A 16,479-nucleotide genomic window follows, 5' to 3' on the forward strand; every position below is an offset into this window, starting at 1 on the left:
GATCTCTTTTGTATTGGAAAGTGTTAAGCTTATCATTTCACGCCGTTGGCTAATTCAGAAAATCCGCGAATTGCACCAAATTATCACTGCACGAGAGTGTTGTGCGCGCGCCGCTGGTGCTTCAAGAAGCTGGTTCGGAGTGAGTCACTTATCCTGTTCAGCATGGCGGCTATATGTACGTAGATTCTGGCACATAAAGAGCAAACGGTCGATCGAGTGGTTGGTAGTCAGTGTCTTCTTGCCGCAAAGGGAGCATCGCATTTCTCTCTCATCGTTTCCCAGCGTGACCCAATTCTTCGTGCTTGTGTGTTGTGGAAAAATCTCTCTCCGAGTGTCGGAAAAATAAGGGAAAAGTGTCACGAGTGGCGCATGAGCAGGAGTGAAGAGTGATAGGGATAAACAGTGTTTCGGCAATCAGGTGAGTGGATTTTCCATTCAGTGTTTCCTCCCTGTTGCCTCAACAAAGAAGTTGTGAGTTTTCTTGTCAGTGGAAAATAAGGTAAAAAGACCCCCAAATGCACAGTTTTGTGGAATTTTCTTATCACAAACTCTACATATTGACCGTGTTGCCCTGAAATTCGAGGGATTTTCTTGGCAAATATGGTAGAAAGAGATTAGATTGGACCAATTTATTGTTCCCACAAATAAAATAACATTCGCCCTATCATCATTTATTAGATGACAAATGGGCGGAATGGCCAATAATTCCATCAAGTGCTGATGATAGAATTAAGGGAACATTTCGCGATAAAATAGTGTGGAAAAGTGCAGTGGAACCACTTGCCAAGGCACGAAATAGAATTCCTTCGCTGACGCTCTCTCTTTCTCTGTCGCTCGTCGGAGTCATTGAGTAATGTCTAAATTTATCCCGTGAAACCTTTCGCAATTTTCTCAGGCTGACTGGAAATTCTTCTCGTGATTTTCACTGTGAAACTTGATGTGAAATGACAAAAGGAAGAAATATTCGACAAGTGTCTCACTCTGTTTTGCCCAAGTCTTTTATTTATAGACTATTTCTCAATTTTGTGCGCATTTTGCGCCTCTTTCTCATACAGAGAAAATTCACTGGGCGGTCCTAGTTTGAACAGAAATCCTTATCAATTCACTTTTTATCATGTTAGGAAGTTTTTCCAAAAACATGAATTGAATTTAGAAAAAATGGAACATTTTCATATTATTTGCTAAAATATTGACTCAATACCTTGCTAAATAATGAATAACTATAATTATGAATGAACTTAAGGATTTCATGCAATAGTTTTTGCACTTTCCCCTATATTCACAACATAAGAGCATTGTTTGTATCAATTGCACAACAAATAAACACTTGCTATATGTTTTGTCCATATTGTCCATATATTGTATTTCGGTAGAGATAACGATGTGTAGATAAATTTGCAAATATTTGTTTTATCCTAAATATTTTCCCATTTTGTATATCTGGCTGATTTGACTCAAATCCCGAAAGCGATCTTAAAACATTACTGCGAAATTAATGAAAAAGGCGCGGACAGTTCATTTGAATGCTACCGATTCATTGTGATTCGCGGAAGAAAGAAAAACAATTTACAGCAAGGCGTGAAAAATCACTGATAGTTTCTTTTCCTAGCCATTGAAGTTTTCTAAGTTTCCTGCCAATGAGCACTCATTGGTGATCGATATTGAACTTGATATTGTAGTAATTTACCTCAAGTTCAATGATGTCTGAATCACACGGTGGCAGTCAAAGCGTAGCATTTGCAACAGAACGGTTCACACAATGTTCTAATTTGGTCAATTAGATGGACAGATTAAGTGAATTTAGAGAATATATGAAATTAATCGACCCGCATTGCATCACATTTTCCCCAATGCTTTGTCTCTTGATTTGTGTGACTCTTTCGCATTTACGAGCCTTTCCTTCCCGTCTTCAATATATTGACGAGTGCAAAGAAGATCAGAGAGCGGGTCAAAGATAGAGAGAGAGAGAGAGACTGGCAAAAATATTGCTTCTTTTCTATTTTTGCATACTAATTTAATGTCAGATGTTTTGCACTGATCGTGTGCCCGGAGTCACACTTGATCAGCTTCGCCTCGCTATAATTCACTTAATTATTCCAAAAATCATACGCATTCGAGGCGCCGTGAAGAAAAGCAATCAATGCGTGAAAATCTTTTCTTCACTCAATTATTTCCTCATTAGCACGGTATTAATCACTTGAATTTGCACAACAGTGATACATTTTTTGGTGAAGAATAATGTCGAGAGTCTTTTTGTCGTGTGGTTTTTGCACAATTTAGAGCCATATCGCGATTTTTCCACCCAACGCGCATTAAAATCTTTCTTTAGACTTCTTGGAATACGATGCGTCTTATCAGACATAAGCAGTCAATATTTCTTCCCACTTACGGCGCCGTTACAGTGTAAGGCTAATTAATTGATGTTTGGAATATAATTTCAATTTCACAATTATCACCAAATATTCCCTATCGCACTCATTAACAGTTCAGTGTATCAATTAAACTGATAGCGATAATCTCTTAAGCTTCACGGAAAAGCTCACGATTCTTTGTGGCTTATAAAACAAGACATCTCACAAAGATGATTGATTTCATGCCTATTTCCTACAACAAATCAACCATCGTAGCGATCAGAGCAATAGATTTCTATGCAAAGTCTTGACATGGTAGTTTTATAGCGGAGTCATTATTACAAAATCCTCAGTCAAACAATTACATTATGTTACTGACTCTGAGCCGTAAAGAAAACAGCCTAATCTAAGACGGAGTTTGCGTATTCCAATAAAAGTCGATGGATTCATTATCAAACATTTGCACTTTGATAAGGATTTCCCCTATTTAATTACATCTATACGATTGAAGTCAGTGGCTAGTCTGTGTCTTCTCAATCTTTTCCACAATGCGTGACTCATGCGAAGATGCAGAATGAATAGCGATAAGCATTTTCGTTCTGTCTCAATAATCAATTTTCGTCAATTTTTGTATTTAATTGTTAGAACTTCTGATAGAGAATTTTATTATCTGAACTAAAATACAGTGTTTAAACAATGTTTAGTTATAGAAAATTATCTTTTCAACAAACACAATTTAGCACCCATTAAATAACAATAATTTTCTAATAAATCTTAAGCTCTTATGTACACAATACTCAACTCAGTGCTCAGTTGCATTTCTTGGCAATAAATTCAGCAGCAGCACCTTTAACAATAGTGGATCAGAACTTGCGGTTGGTGTTCTTTGTAGTCAAATCTCGGCCTCACTTTTATTTATCAATGGCACACAAAAACCACCAGAGAAGGAGATAACGCGTTAGTAGATCACGTGGAATCATTCAGACATTATTGCTATTTATAGCCTGGGCTAATTTGAAGGCTTCAGGGAGAGCGCGACTCATTCCTGTTCGCATGTCCTCTAAATTGCTATCAATGGAAAATCGCACGGTGACACTCTGTTCGCCTAAAGACGAGTGCCTCGATAACATGCGCGATATGTTTACATTTTTATCAATTCACTGATATCTCGGCGACTCAGCGTGCTGTCGCCGTATCGCGAATTGGCACACTTGAGGTGATCGCGACGATTTTCACAAATTCGCGTCAGTCTGAGATACAAATTCGCTCGCTAGAGAATTGTCGTTTGGCGAGAGCATTTGGAAAATTGTGCAGGATCATCAGAAAATGCATCCGTCTGGCTGTGTTTGATCAAGTTGATCGCACTTGGTGGAATTGCAACACAGAATGTTTGGTGTTGTACAAATGTTTGTCGCTCTCGACGGTCTCACGTTTCAATAGCTGCGCTCTCGCGTGTGATTCAGTGTGATTCTGAGTGGGCGCAGAACTCTTTATTAGGAAAAAAAACTGACTCTCAAAATCTTTGATAAAAAGTAAAGTAAGCACACTCGCATTTTTGTCATCCCCGGAAAGCTTCCGCGCAAGATGGTGGTGCCATTCGAGACGGTCGTCAATGAGCAGGGCCAGACAGTTCACAAGCCCCTCTACATGGCCACTCCTTCGGCGCCGTCGCTCGAGGAGGCCTTCAACTTGTGCCCTCCGGACGCGACGGTGTGCTTCCTAGTGCACAATCCCGTGGAAGGCAACCGGGACATCGTGGCGGACAGGAAGGCGATCCTCGAGAGTGGCACGAAACTCGCGGACATCGTCAACGGATTTCCCAATGGCAAGAAGGTCATCCTCAAGTACGACAAAATCGAGATCTTCGCGGAATTAATTGGGTAAGAATATTGCCACGCACTGAGATTGCTTTCTTGTTCAGACGATTGAACTATTCAACAACAGGATTACTCATTATATTGTAATTTACATAATTAATTCATATATTATGGTGATTTTGAAAAGAAAATGTAAGCAACAAAGGGTACAAAAAGGAATTTAAATATGCGGAAGAGTCCTTCAAAATTCCATCAAGTTCTTTTCTGTTCTTTAATATTAAATGATAGGAGGTTAAAGAAATGATAAAAGTAATGTTTGGCTTCAACTCTGTATTTTGAATTGACTGACCGTTTGATATGAATTTTGTATAACCCGTGCTTTTAGGCCATATTTTATTCTAATTACTTTTAAAATTCAAGCCAGGAAAATGATCAGAAATGTCATAATTTTGCACAGGTTTATCGAGAGAAAATTCATTAGGATCCGCGACGTGAGCGAGTGTCAGCAAATCTTCCAAGTGGCCGCGCAGTATGATTGCCAGGAGCTGAAGGAGCAGTGCATAAAATACCTGGACGACCATCTGACGCTGGAGAATGTGATTGAGATCTTCACGCTGATGCACTCGCACTGCAACGGCACTAAAGTGCCGCCGTTCAAGAGCCAGGGATGCTGCCGGAGGCCCAGGAGGGAGTTCGAGTGCACGGACGAGTACATCAGCGCCCTGCTGGAGAATTGCCTGCAGTTCATAGACACTTACGCGAAGGAAGTCGTCAGCTCTCCGGAGATTCTCACGCTGACCTACAGTCAATTGGTGCTCATCCTCACGCGAGACACGCTGCAGATCGGATCAGAGGTGAACGTGATAAAAGTCCTGGAGGAGTGGAGTCGGTTGGCGTGTCAGGAGCGGCATCTCGAGCTCACGGATGAGAATCGACGAAAAGTCTTGGGCGCTCTTTGCTACGCTCCGAGGTGAGAAGAATCACTTCACACACCCAGGAAGAGAAATGCAATTGATATTTCATCCTCTTGCAGGTATCTCACAATGCCCACCAAATCGTTCGACATTGTGTTCAGCAGAGTCGAACTGTTGGACGAGAATGAGAAGAATCTCGTGATTGATGTGATGAAGAACCGTCGAAACTCTAGCATCACATCGGATCAGCTCAAGATGATAGACAGCTTCAAGAGGAGTCGCACGAAACGACCCTCAATGCCTATTCAACTGAGTGAACGCTCCAACCCGAAGAACTACTCCAGGAAGATGAGGAAGCACTCCAAGGAAGGCAACAGGTCGTGTGCAATGGACTGTTTGTCCATCATCGTCTGCTGTTTCGACTGAATTCCACCTCCAGCAGGTACTTAAGGTCATTGCGACGTAGAGTAGGACTCTTTTATACGCCAAGGCACGCCCACTCAAAAACCACGCCCATTTCATCCACTTTCACATCTAAATTCGCAATGACCGCAAACTACCAGTGCTAGAGATGTTGTCTTGTATAATTCCAACATGACAAACTCGTACTGTAGCCAGAAGAAGCAGCAAAATAGTATTAGATTTTCTACAATTGCTAGGCCACTGAACAAGGCATTTAAGGATAGTGACACTGCACAGAGGAACAGAGATACAAAATCAATGTTATAAATTATTCTTCTAGCCTTCATGACATCTGCCCAGTCGTTAAAAATGGGAAAATTTGTTACCAATTTTTAATTTCCACACAGAAAAAAAAACTTATATATTTTGGAGAAAAGACAGCGAAAGATTTTAGAAGAAATTTGTTAACGTTTTGCCATAATTTAATTTCTAAGTATGTGATTTTTATTCCAAACAATGTGAGATAGTGAAAGAGAAAAATATACTCGTTGTACTTCTTGCGAATATCGCTCAAATTAGCATGAGATTTTAGATGTTCTAGTAAAATTATTTGGAAAGGACCGAAGAGATGGATATTGTGAGGAGATTTCTATGAGAAAAATTGTATATCAGTGTGTTGATAAGATAGAGAAATATTGAATGTTAATGATAGGAATATTTAAAAGGAAAGATGAAGGATTTATGACTGTTTACAATCTCAGAGAGAAAAATCTATGTTTAATGGACTTTCTATTAGATTTATTGCTAAATGTATATTTGGAGAGACACTTGATAGAGAAAGGCTTATCAGATGTTATCATTTTACCGTCTGTTTATTGTTTAATTATAAAATAAAAGCATCAGAGAAAAGTGCAAACACGATCAATGTTTTAAGAAACAGAAAATAAACACGCGGGTATTTAATTCATTCGAGAGCGCGGGCCTTTTAAATCAGCTGTTTTCGTATTTCTCGTAATTGCCTTCAGCGCCCCTACATTCTCACGGGAGAAACACAGGCACAGAGCTGTCAGTTAGTTTTGTAAACAAAGCTGCACAAAACATGGAAAATCCTGGAGGATCTCATTTTGAGGATCGTCGGAAGGCACTCTTCGACTCCTTAAACACAGCTGAGAGGGCGATAAAAGGGACGAGTCTCGAGCAGAGTGATTCTCACGAGAGGAGCAGACTTTCGCTGGAGCGTCCAAAGGTGGACAGGAGGAATGAGTCTAAGCAAGTGATGAAATTCCGTGGCCGTGAGAGCATTTTCAAGCGTCCCGAGGCGCCCATTTCACAGTGCTTGCGGCCCCGCCAGCGTCCTGACTATCAGGTAAATCGTTAGTGGAACAAAGAGCAAGGCGAACCCTAAGATTTTCCCTTTCTTGCGCAGGTGCACCCTGACAAATGGACGAAATACTCCCTAGACGATGTGGACACATCCGAGCGCACCAACACAGCAGCAGCTTTCGCATTCCTGGCCGAGTGCGAGCAGCGCAGGAGAGATGAGGAATCCCAAGAGGACAAGGAAGGGCCTGAGAAGATTGTTTTCAAGAAGTCCGCCAAGTTGAAGAAGGTGGCCGAAAAGAGTGAAGACACCGCAACTTTCCGCGCCTCAAAGGTCGTCATGCCGGAATATGTCATCGGACAGCCGACAAAGCGAGAGAAGAAGAAGACACCGTCGAGGTCCTCACAGCGAGAGAAGGAAATGAAGCTGGATCATTTGTTAGAAGAAGAGGACGAGTAATAAATATAGCTTGCAATATCTGTGATTTTGAGAGAGCATGCCTGGCGAGAAGTTCGAAAGTGAATAGGCCTTTGGCTTTTGTCGGAAAGTGGGTCGATTCGACAGAAGAGCGTGACTTTTCAAGGGATTCGCCGGCAATTGAGCGTTCTTAACGTGAATACTTTGCACATCAGGTGAGCAAAGTGATAAGAAATGTTTCCCTGAAGGGAAATATTTATTAGAAGTGAAATTGTAGGTGTACAAGGCATTTTACACGACATAACCTCAGCGAGCAGCCCTGGAAATGTCAGACTGACGTGAGACTTTTTTTTGTACACAAAGCAAAAAGAGGAAAACTCTTGCAAAATATTGTTATTTCTACTTTTATATCGGCTTTGTTTTGATCGTTGCTTTGCGCTTGTGATAACGTGCAATTCAATGGACTGCTCGGAATACGTTTCATTCCGATAGAAGATCTCCCAAATGGATGTACAGAAATACTTTGTCACTGCTCTCTCGTTTGTTACCTTTCTCGGGGTAGTGATTCTCGTGGTCCTCGTTGGTAAATGCCAGTGTTTTGACGCTCTGGACAGTCTTATCACGTCTCTTTGTCTATACTTTCAGGCTGGTACTTGGTGTGGAAACTCTTCTTGTCACGCTTCAAGCTCGTGCGTGAAATCCTGGGTGCGAGAGATTCACCCACAAACGGTGAGACGAAGGGACGAACAAAGACAAAGCGCCTCCGGAAGGATTAGAAAGACGCTGGGCAGGATGAATATTCGGTGTGCAAAGCCTGAGGATCTCATGAATATGCAGCACTGCAATTTGCTGTGTCTGCCGGAGAATTATCAGATGAAGTACTACTTTTATCACGGTCTCACGTGGCCCCAGCTGAGCTACGTGGCAGAGGATGACAAAGGGAACATCGTGGGCTACGTGCTGGCCAAGATGGAGGAGCCGGATCCGGGGGAGGAGAGCAAGCACGGACATATCACATCGCTGGCAGTGAAGAGATCCTACCGCCGACTAGGACTGGCGCAGAAGCTCATGAACCAGGTGAGGTGGATCGCGAGAAATAGCTCGATAACAGTCTCTAATGCATTTATTCCCACGGACAGGCATCGAAGGCCATGGTGGAGTGCTTTGACGCCCAGTACGTGTCTCTCCACGTGCGCAAGAGCAACAGAGCCGCCCTCAATCTCTACACAAACTCACTGGGCTTCAAGATACTGGAGATAGAGCCAAAGTACTACGCCGACGGTGAGGATGCCTACTCCATGCGCCGCGATCTGTCCGAGTTCTGCAAGCAGATCAGTCCAGACAAGGGCGGCGAGCGCAACGCGAAGGCTGAAGTGGTCAGTGGGAATCACTCATCGTCCGATCATCATCACCACGATGGGCACTGCTGCTGAGGCGACACAGGCAATTAGGTTCACGCAAACGACGACTCATTTCCGTGTTTGGGAAGGGCAATAAAACTCAATGAGATGTCACACTTTTGCCAGCAAACGCCTCTTTCTCACTTCCATAGATGTGAGGAATCACGGAGCGTGGCGAGAAGAAGAGGAGCAGCCACAGGATAACAAAGAGGAGGATTATCAGCAGATTTATCACTCTCTTCGCAGTAATTTCCCACATTTTCACCAGCGATCTCACGACTTTCTGCGCCCAAAACGCTCTTTATCAAGCACGATAAGCTCGTTCTTTTCGAGCTTCAGCCCATCAATTCCTAGTTATGTCAAGATAGCGCTGAATCACCATCGATGGTCTTATCGGGCAGTGTTCACGAGGGGGGAAAATGTACATTTTCGGGTTTGTTTACATTTTGCTGTTTTTTTGTTTGAAGGCCTATTCGGAGAATCCCCTCCAAAAAGAGTGTTTACAATCTGTCGTGTGCCTCGCGAGAGCGGCATTTTCACCTACTTTCCACCCTCTTGGTGAATTTTCGCGAGAGCATCGGCGATGAAAAGGCAGCAAATAGTAGAATGTCTATAAATAATTGCGTGAAAGGGGGATTTTCTCAATTGAAAATGTGTCATTCAGACTTTTCGATAATCACTCGAGCACAGCTGGCTGTCTCCGTTGCGCTCGCGCTGTCGGACGGCAGTGCGAGCGGGATGCAGGATGCGAAAAGTGGAACACAGTGTAAACGCAACACAGTCTCGCAGTCCAACAAAAATGTCGGCACACGAGAAGCCGCAATTGTTCGATCCTCTCCACAGTTCGGCCAGTTCTGACACAGACAGGTAAAAGCACGAGCGATTTCCTTGCTTGCCATTAGCCGCTGGAGTCTGGCAGCGACAGTTCACACTCCGAATCACTTTCCCGGGCGGGCCTTTGTCACGTTTAGAGCGCTGTAGGCGAATCCCGTGTCGCGCCCCCGCATGGCGGAATTGACCGTGTGGAAAATCCCGTGAAAATTGTGTTGATTTTTCCTGTGCACAGTGAGTGAGGATGCCGTCAAGCGGAGATGATATTGCTGATCTTCTCTACATGTAATTTTTCCCCCAAAACTATCCACTCTCCATTGGCTTTTCCGGGTGTGACGCGCAATTTCACCACATTTCTCAGAATCCACGACGCATTCGTGGCACACCGCGTCAAATCCCATGCGATCATAGATAAGAAAATGCCCAGCGCTTGGGAAATGAGGATAACCTCAAAGTATTCCACGCTTTTCTCTCGGACAGAGAAGCGCGTCTCTCGTTTTGGGGGAAAACGTGGTGTGTGAGATTGCTCTATTCTCTCTAAATTTAGCTAAACACGTCGCCAATGACCTGGCACAATCCCGATGGGCATGACGAAATTTCAGAGAATCTCTTCTTTGTGCGGAAAAATGTGCTTCCGCTTGTGGAAAATTTCACGGCAAAAAACACGCGGGCGAACTTGTTAATAATGCGCGATAATTGTCCGGCAAATACAATGCGGTCAAATGGATGAAATTAACACGTAGCAAAATATCCAGAGAGGCGCCAAAAATGTCAGAAATCTTATCAAAATTCACGCGAAGAAAAGCATTCTGTGAATTCACACTGCCTAAAAGTTTATTAGGGACACTTTAGCATAATGCAGAGACAAAACAAAGAGTTCATTGACCGCGGATGAAGAAAGAAAGGTTAATTTACCTCATAAAATCATTATTGGTTGCTTTGAAAGAGCAAAAATATTCCTATTATTCCAAAGTGTTTCAAAAGAAGCCAAAAATGATAATATCCTGAAAGAATTGAAGAGAATTGGATCGTATTTATTCCAAAAAAAATATCTCTGAATTTAATAGAGAAACTTTTTCACAGGTCCAATAAAAATCTATACGAAAATCTAATATTAAAAACACAGAAACAATCATATTTCTTTTTAAAGAGACCTGTTAAAAGATGACAATTAAATTTATTACACTTTTTAAATTGAAATTGTTGAAATTGATAGTTTTTCACAGAAATTCGTTTACAAACCAGAGTTTAAAATATTGTCAAAACTCTCTAAACTTGTTATGTAGTTTAAGATAAAGTCTAAAAGGACTTTTGCTTCAGTTGTTGAGTTTATGAAACCATATTTTACCATGATTTCCATGCGTGATTCAGTGTTTAATATCGTGCAATGATACGAATGCTCAGAGACTCTGCAGAAGATTTACGATGCATCTCGAGAGGGTGATTTTCGCTTAAACTCTTCGCACGCTGGCTTCGCGAAAGCCATCGAGCCGCTTTCTAATGCCATAAAATATGAGATTTTGCTTAGCAATCCTCGTGTCAACTCAGCCAAGAGAGCCTGCGATGAAGTAATTGAAATGGCGTCTAACATCTTCGGAGAGAAGAGAAGAGAAACCGTAAAAAAAAATTGTCTGCGTTTTGCAATGCAAAGCGAAAAGAAGAATCGTGTTTACATTTACTTTAATCTTCGCGTCATTCTGTATCTCGTGATATTAATTTATCTAAGGCGAATGGAGGAAAAGAGTGTGTGCTCACAAATGCCTTTTCTGTGTACAAAATTGGGCCACTTAAGATAATGAAACGTGTGAGTGATTTTTTTTTGCAATAATCTAGATAAACTCTCCACATTGGCGAGGAGGCCTTGAATTTGTAAGATGTGAAGGTCAAAAACCTTTTTGAAGCTTTTGGACACGATCGACTCAATAAGTCACCCAAAGTTGAATTTCTTGTTTTCTGCACGGCTCTCAAGTTCACGGAACCATGAAGTTTGGCGGTGTGTTACACTCCAATTTAGCACAAATTTATCACTCTGCCAACGCAGAAGTCGCCATTCAATTAGTCATGCAACTTCCTCCATCGCCCGAGGGTTAATTAAAGCTCGCGATACGTTCTTGCAAATATTGTCATGAGCATTTGTGCAGCACAATTTCTTATCGCATTTCCAAAGAAAATGTCGCTGCTAGACACTCTTAAGAAAACCAGCTTTGTAGTGGCAAAAAATGCGACATTTCCTCATAAAACACAGTCAATGTGTCAATTTATTTAACTGACCGACATCGTTTGTGCGATTTTTCGATACTGTGCGCCTCGGAATTGCGCATTTTGCTCTCCATGAACACTGCTTGATAGTTGATTAGGAGCGCAAACTTAAAGACACTTTGACAAAAGATCATTTCCAGAGAAAATTTCTGATACACTTTTATTGCAAGAATGAAGATGATTACGTGTAATTAACGTAGGAAATAAGAAGTGATCGTCATCACGAGTTATTTGGAAAACGTGTAAAGTAAATTGACGCCATTCGTTGCTATCATTTGATTGCTTTAAAGTGCGTTTTTTGTGACTGTTTCCGCAAAAATCTGCTCTCTGACTTTTTGGCCAACCGCGAATGTGTCTTTATCAGTTGCCTGGCTATTTATATTCTCAACTATCTCAACATTTATCTAGCGACGCGACACACACTATATTGGCTATCTGAGACATTATGCAAAATGTGCACTTCACATTGACTCTTATCGCGTTATGATTTCTTCTTATGCCGCTGACACATTTATTGAGTATGATTATCATGTTTCACGGACGCATTGCGAATATGTGGTGTCAGAATGGGCTTTGCAAGGCAAATCTGAGTCGCTCTCCGTCTTGTTTTTTTTCCTCACTATTCCGTCTGTGTGTTCCATTCCGGAGGCGTTCATTGACATTCTGCGCCATGCAAATTCTTTGCGGGGATTTATTTTTAAATCTCTTGGACTTGCAGTGACGTGGCAGACAGAAATGAGTACGGAGACTCGGTGTTCCCGGACACGCCGGGCAGTGCCAATGGCACTGGCGAGAGCATGGACTTCGGCTGTCCGGCGTCGCCCACAACAGTGCCCCATCAGTCCTGGAAGGGCCCGCAGGCCCGCTCGCCGCGGCCCCGGCGCCAGCGCACGACATCCATGAACCAGACGACGACCATCAGCTCGTCTGAGTCGATCATCCGCGCCCACAATCGCACCATCTACACAGCCGGCCGGCCGCCGTGGTACAACTACGCCGGCCAGCAAGTGGAGCCCTTCGTCATCGGCATCTGCGGCGGCTCGGCGTCCGGCAAGACGACGGTGGCGCAGAAGATCATCGAGAGTCTGGACGTGCCCTGGGTCACGCTGCTCTCCATGGACTGCTTCTACAAGATCCTCAACGAGAAGCAGCACCAGCAGGCCGGCGATAACGAGTGAGTGCGGCTTTATTGATTTACGAGTTACGATTGTGCGTGGGAGCGAGTTTTCTTCCCACTCTGCGAAGTCGTTGGCTGCATCGGCCGATATCGTATCTGCGAGACATGCAAAAACTTAATTTGATTTTAGTTTGCTTCGTGCATTTGATTGATCTTCTCGCTTTCAGATACAACTTCGACCATCCCGACGCCTTCGACTTGGAGCTGATGGTGGAAATGTTGAAGAAGCTGAAGGAGGGCCGCAAAGTGGAAGTTCCTGTGTATAACTTTGTCACCCATTCGCGTGAATTGACAACCGTGAGCAGTTGAACACACTGAGGATGGTTTAGAGAAAGAATCACATTTTTTCTTTCTCCTTTGCACCCCTCAGAAAACAATGTATGGCGCTAACGTGATCATATTTGAGGGCATTCTCGTGTTTCACAGTCCGGAGATCCTCAAGATGCTGGACATGAAGGTGTTCGTGGACACGGACGCCGACGTGAGGCTGGCGCGGCGCCTCAAGAGGGACATCAGCCAGCGCGGCCGCGACCTGGAGGGCGTCCTTAAGCAGTACTCGACGATGGTGCAGCCGTCGTATGTCAACTACATCGCGCCGAGCATGGCGCACGCGGACATCATCGTGCCGCGCGGCGGCGAGAACAAAGTGGCCATACAACTTATTGTGCAGCACGTGCACACGCAACTGCAGCTGGTGAGCATGATTGTCCTCTGACGGAGTCACGCGAATGTCCGCGTTTTGTTAACACGCGATTTGCCTTTGCAGCGCGGCTTCAAGCTGAGGGAGACGCTGGCCCAGTCCGGAGCCATGGGACAGCCCATGCCGGACTCCCTGCATTTACTGCCGTCGACGCCGCAAGTGAAGGGTCTGCACACGTTCATCCGCAACCACGCGACGCCCCGTGATGAGTTCATATTCTACTCGAAGCGCCTCATCAGGCTGGTGATCGAGTACGCGCTGGGCTTCCTGCCGTTCAAGGACGTGAGTGTGGAGACGCCGCAGGGCGTCTCGTACAGCGGCAAGCGGCTGGGCAGCGAAAAGTTGTGCGGCGTGTCGATTCTCAGGGCGGGCGAGACGATGGAGCAGGCGGTGTGCGATGTCTGCAAGGACATCCGCATAGGGAAGATTCTCATTCAGACAAATCAGACCACCGGGGAGCCGGAAGTAAGTCCTCAATCGAATGAATCGCACCAACAGTGCACTAATGTCTTGCATCCTTGCAGCTGTACTACTTACGATTGCCAAAGGACATCAAAGACTACCATGTGATCCTGATGGACGCCACCGTGGCGACCGGAGCCGCTGCCATGATGGCCATCCGGGTGCTGCTGGACCACGACGTGCCGGAGGAGAACATCCTGCTGGTGTCGCTGCTTATGGCTGGCATCGGCGTGCACTCCATTGCGTACGCCTTCCCAAAGGTGCGCATCGTCACGTCGGCCATCGATCCAGAGATCAATGAAAAGTTCTACGTGATTCCGGGCATCGGCAACTTTGGCGACAGGTACTTCGGCACAGAGCCGTCGCTGTAGCCGCGCGAGCGCCCCTTAGATTTACTTACTGTGTCATTTCGTTCATTTTTACCATCAATCACAGATTTGTAGCACACACACAAAGCAATTCTTTTTTTTTATCAATATATCTTCGAGGAAATTGTAATTAATCGAAGGAATAAAAGTGAAAGATTGAACTTGTGCAGCTTTTATTGCGCCTCCGTGACGATTTTCCACGCGAAGCGATACACGATTGCCAGGAGGAGGGCGATTATGGCGTAGGCGAGCAGCGGAGATTGATTGAGCGGCACAGGAGCGATTGCCTGACCAGGAGGCTCTTGGCCGCTGGTGTCCTCAAAGTCTGGACAGTTGATGTAGCCATTCTGCAGCTTGTTCTCCTCCGAAATGACGCTACATGCCTTCCAGGAAGCTTCAGAGTCCAGGATTTCGGCTTGCATGCTGAATTTTGTAGCCGAAACGATGCGCACAGTCACCGACTTCCCGAGGAGATTCTCTCGCATCGGCACAAGAACCTGCAAGGATTCATTTCAGTATACTCAGGACACCAGAATGGTTTCAGATCTCACCTGTTCGTAGAATTTGTTGTGCGCCACGTAGAAGCGCTTGTCGTGCGAAATCTCGGTCACGAGAACGGTTTGTTCGACTCCCACGCGATTTCTGTACGGCTCGTAACTGTTGAACAGCTCAGTTAGGCGCTTCGTGCGAGTCTTCACGAGATTGGCTGGGATTCGGGGCATCCTGGCGGCCGGAGTGCCGGGTCTCGGGAAGAACTGGTTGATGAAGAGCGATGGGAACTCGTATTTGCCACAGAGATCCACTGTCTCGGCAAAATCCGCTTCCGTCTCACCGGGAAAGCCACAAATGATATCCGTGGCGATTGTGAGGCCAGGAACGCGCTCCCTGAGGAAGTCCACGACGCGCTCGAAGTCCTCACGGCAGTATTCGCGCTTCATCGCGGCCAGAATCGAGTCACTGCCGCTCTGGACGGGCACGTGGAGGAACGCATAGACGCGCGGATGGGCGAGAATCTTGGCCATTTCCTCGAGGTGCTCCAGAATGTAGGGTGGATTCGTCATGCCGACGCGCATCATGCATCCTTCTGGGATGACCTCAACGAGGCGCCACAGCAGAGCCGGAAGAGATGTGCCAATGTCCCTGCCGTAAGTTCCAGTGTCCTCGGATGTCAGCCACAGCTCGCACACGCCCTCGCGAAAGGCTTGGCGCGCCCTGTCCACAATCTCCTCGGGATCGTAACTGGCCAGATCGCCTCTGGCGTGCTTCGTTTTGCAGTAAGTGCACTGATTCAGGCAGCCCGAGTTGATGGGAATGATCTCAATCAGGGGATTCTTGCGCACTTTCGGCAGCGCCAATCGAGGCCCCGCCAGTCGCCTCCCGGCCTCCTTTTTGGGCTGCAGCAGTCTCACACTGTGCCCCTTGAGCGTCTCCTCCACAACTTCCACCACACGATCGATCTGCTGCACGCCAATCACGCTCAAGCCACGCAAGTACTCCGATTTGGGAGCGCCCTGGGGCACGCAGCCAGCCACTACCACGTGCTTTCCCTCCGCCACGCCCGCCTCGATCTCATTCCTGAACGTGTCTTCCGAGGGATTCTTCACTGTGCAGCTGTTGAGGAGCCACAGATCCGCCGCGGATTTGTCATCCACCAAATTGTACCCGAACGCCGAGAGTTGTCCTGCCATGTACTCAGAATCGGAGTTGTTGTGAGCGCAGCCCCACGTCTTCACGTAGATGCGCTGTGTTCCGGGCACGATGCTCTGAAAAATGGGCTTCTCCTTGGGTGCCTTGTCGGCCTTCTTCATGCGCACCGTCACATCCTTCCTATTGGCGTAGCGCTCCTTCGGCGTGATATCCTGCGAGGAGATCAAGTCCTCGATATCGTCTATTATCTCACTGCAAGCTGACATGGCGCAATTCCCTAGATCCTGGTCAGAAATCACAGAGGGATCAGAATTTCCCGGAGAAAAGTAAACACTGAAACGTCAAATGCACGTGCGCGACTGCAGCGCCTCATGTTGTCAGTGTGTAGAATACGAAAATGAACTGAAAACACT

General features: G+C 45.3%; 5 protein-coding genes across 7 annotated transcripts; 4 read left to right on the forward strand and 1 right to left on the reverse strand.

Annotated features, from left to right (window-relative positions):
- Nucleotides 1–430: 430 nt before the first annotated feature.
- Nucleotides 431–6,400, forward strand: LOC132264182 (BTB/POZ domain-containing protein 2). 2 transcript variants are annotated; one of them, XM_059764289.1, is made up of 4 exons: nucleotides 431–499; nucleotides 3,924–4,231; nucleotides 4,626–5,138; nucleotides 5,202–6,400. In XM_059764289.1, exons 2-4 carry the CDS (start codon nucleotides 3,936–3,938, stop codon nucleotides 5,506–5,508), a joined length of 1,116 nt encoding a protein of 371 aa, XP_059620272.1. In that variant the 5' UTR covers nucleotides 431–499; nucleotides 3,924–3,935; the 3' UTR covers nucleotides 5,509–6,400. The 2 variants fall into 2 exon arrangements, with proteins under 2 accessions (XP_059620272.1, XP_059620273.1); XM_059764290.1 differs by lacking the exon at nucleotides 431–499 and having other exon boundaries at nucleotides 3,675–4,231.
- A 121-nt stretch (nucleotides 6,401–6,521) lies between these two features.
- Nucleotides 6,522–7,292, forward strand: LOC132264186 (U5 small nuclear ribonucleoprotein TSSC4). Its single transcript, XM_059764295.1, has 2 exons — nucleotides 6,522–6,850; nucleotides 6,911–7,292. Exons 1-2 carry the CDS (start codon nucleotides 6,584–6,586, stop codon nucleotides 7,262–7,264), a joined length of 621 nt encoding a protein of 206 aa, XP_059620278.1. The 5' UTR covers nucleotides 6,522–6,583; the 3' UTR covers nucleotides 7,265–7,292.
- A 680-nt stretch (nucleotides 7,293–7,972) lies between these two features.
- On the forward strand, nucleotides 7,973–8,736 carry LOC132264187 (N-alpha-acetyltransferase daf-31). The gene is made up of 2 exons (XM_059764296.1): nucleotides 7,973–8,299; nucleotides 8,362–8,736. Exons 1-2 carry the CDS (start codon nucleotides 8,015–8,017, stop codon nucleotides 8,653–8,655), a joined length of 579 nt encoding a protein of 192 aa, XP_059620279.1. The 5' UTR covers nucleotides 7,973–8,014; the 3' UTR covers nucleotides 8,656–8,736.
- Nucleotides 8,737–9,373: 637 nt separating this feature from the next.
- Nucleotides 9,374–14,580, forward strand: LOC132264173 (uridine-cytidine kinase-like 1). 2 transcript variants are annotated; one of them, XM_059764278.1, is made up of 6 exons: nucleotides 9,374–9,489; nucleotides 12,431–12,886; nucleotides 13,057–13,186; nucleotides 13,260–13,583; nucleotides 13,656–14,054; nucleotides 14,114–14,580. In XM_059764278.1, the coding sequence occupies exons 1-6, from the start codon at nucleotides 9,422–9,424 to the stop codon at nucleotides 14,420–14,422; spliced, it is 1,686 nt and encodes a 561-aa protein (XP_059620261.1). In that variant the 5' UTR covers nucleotides 9,374–9,421; the 3' UTR covers nucleotides 14,423–14,580. The 2 variants fall into 2 exon arrangements, with proteins under 2 accessions (XP_059620261.1, XP_059620262.1); XM_059764279.1 differs by lacking the exon at nucleotides 9,374–9,489 and adding an exon at nucleotides 9,498–9,738.
- Nucleotides 14,573–16,462, reverse strand: LOC132264175 (threonylcarbamoyladenosine tRNA methylthiotransferase). Its single transcript, XM_059764282.1, has 2 exons — nucleotides 14,971–16,462; nucleotides 14,573–14,916 (listed from the first exon to the last, which is right to left on the reverse strand). The coding sequence occupies exons 1-2, from the start codon at nucleotides 16,330–16,332 to the stop codon at nucleotides 14,593–14,595; spliced, it is 1,686 nt and encodes a 561-aa protein (XP_059620265.1). The 5' UTR covers nucleotides 16,333–16,462; the 3' UTR covers nucleotides 14,573–14,592.
- Between the last annotated feature and the right edge of the window lie 17 nt (nucleotides 16,463–16,479).

The sequence above is a fragment of the Phlebotomus argentipes genome, unplaced genomic scaffold (genome assembly GCF_947086385.1).
Source record: "Phlebotomus argentipes unplaced genomic scaffold, Phlebotomus argentipes genome assembly contig_32, whole genome shotgun sequence".
NCBI lineage: Eukaryota > Metazoa > Arthropoda > Insecta > Diptera > Psychodidae > Phlebotomus > Phlebotomus argentipes.

What these genes read in the sequence shown, in the direction of transcription:
- LOC132264182 (XM_059764289.1), top strand. Translation starts at nt 3,936, where the DNA reads ATGGTGGTGCCATTCGAGACGGTCGTCAATGAGCAGGGCCAGACAGTT. An exon ending in ATCTTCGCGGAATTAATTGG is followed by an intron (nt 4,232 to 4,625) that starts GTAAGAATATTG and finishes AATTTTGCACAG; the next exon opens with GTTTATCGAGAGAAAATTCA. An exon ending in GCTCTTTGCTACGCTCCGAG is followed by an intron (nt 5,139 to 5,201) that starts GTGAGAAGAATC and finishes ATCCTCTTGCAG; the next exon opens with GTATCTCACAATGCCCACCA.
- LOC132264186 (XM_059764295.1), top strand. Translation starts at nt 6,584, where the DNA reads ATGGAAAATCCTGGAGGATCTCATTTTGAGGATCGTCGGAAGGCACTC. An exon ending in GCCAGCGTCCTGACTATCAG is followed by an intron (nt 6,851 to 6,910) that starts GTAAATCGTTAG and finishes TTTCTTGCGCAG; the next exon opens with GTGCACCCTGACAAATGGAC.
- LOC132264187 (XM_059764296.1), top strand. Translation starts at nt 8,015, where the DNA reads ATGAATATTCGGTGTGCAAAGCCTGAGGATCTCATGAATATGCAGCAC. An exon ending in CGCAGAAGCTCATGAACCAG is followed by an intron (nt 8,300 to 8,361) that starts GTGAGGTGGATC and finishes TCCCACGGACAG; the next exon opens with GCATCGAAGGCCATGGTGGA.
- LOC132264173 (XM_059764278.1), top strand. Translation starts at nt 9,422, where the DNA reads ATGTCGGCACACGAGAAGCCGCAATTGTTCGATCCTCTCCACAGTTCG. An exon ending in ATTCGCGTGAATTGACAACC is followed by an intron (nt 13,187 to 13,259) that starts GTGAGCAGTTGA and finishes TGCACCCCTCAG; the next exon opens with AAAACAATGTATGGCGCTAA. An exon ending in TGCACACGCAACTGCAGCTG is followed by an intron (nt 13,584 to 13,655) that starts GTGAGCATGATT and finishes TTGCCTTTGCAG; the next exon opens with CGCGGCTTCAAGCTGAGGGA.
- LOC132264175 (XM_059764282.1), bottom strand. Translation starts at nt 16,332, where the DNA reads ATGTCAGCTTGCAGTGAGATAATAGACGATATCGAGGACTTGATCTCC. An exon ending in ACAACAAATTCTACGAACAG is followed by an intron (nt 14,917 to 14,970) that starts GTGAGATCTGAA and finishes GAATCCTTGCAG; the next exon opens with GTTCTTGTGCCGATGCGAGA.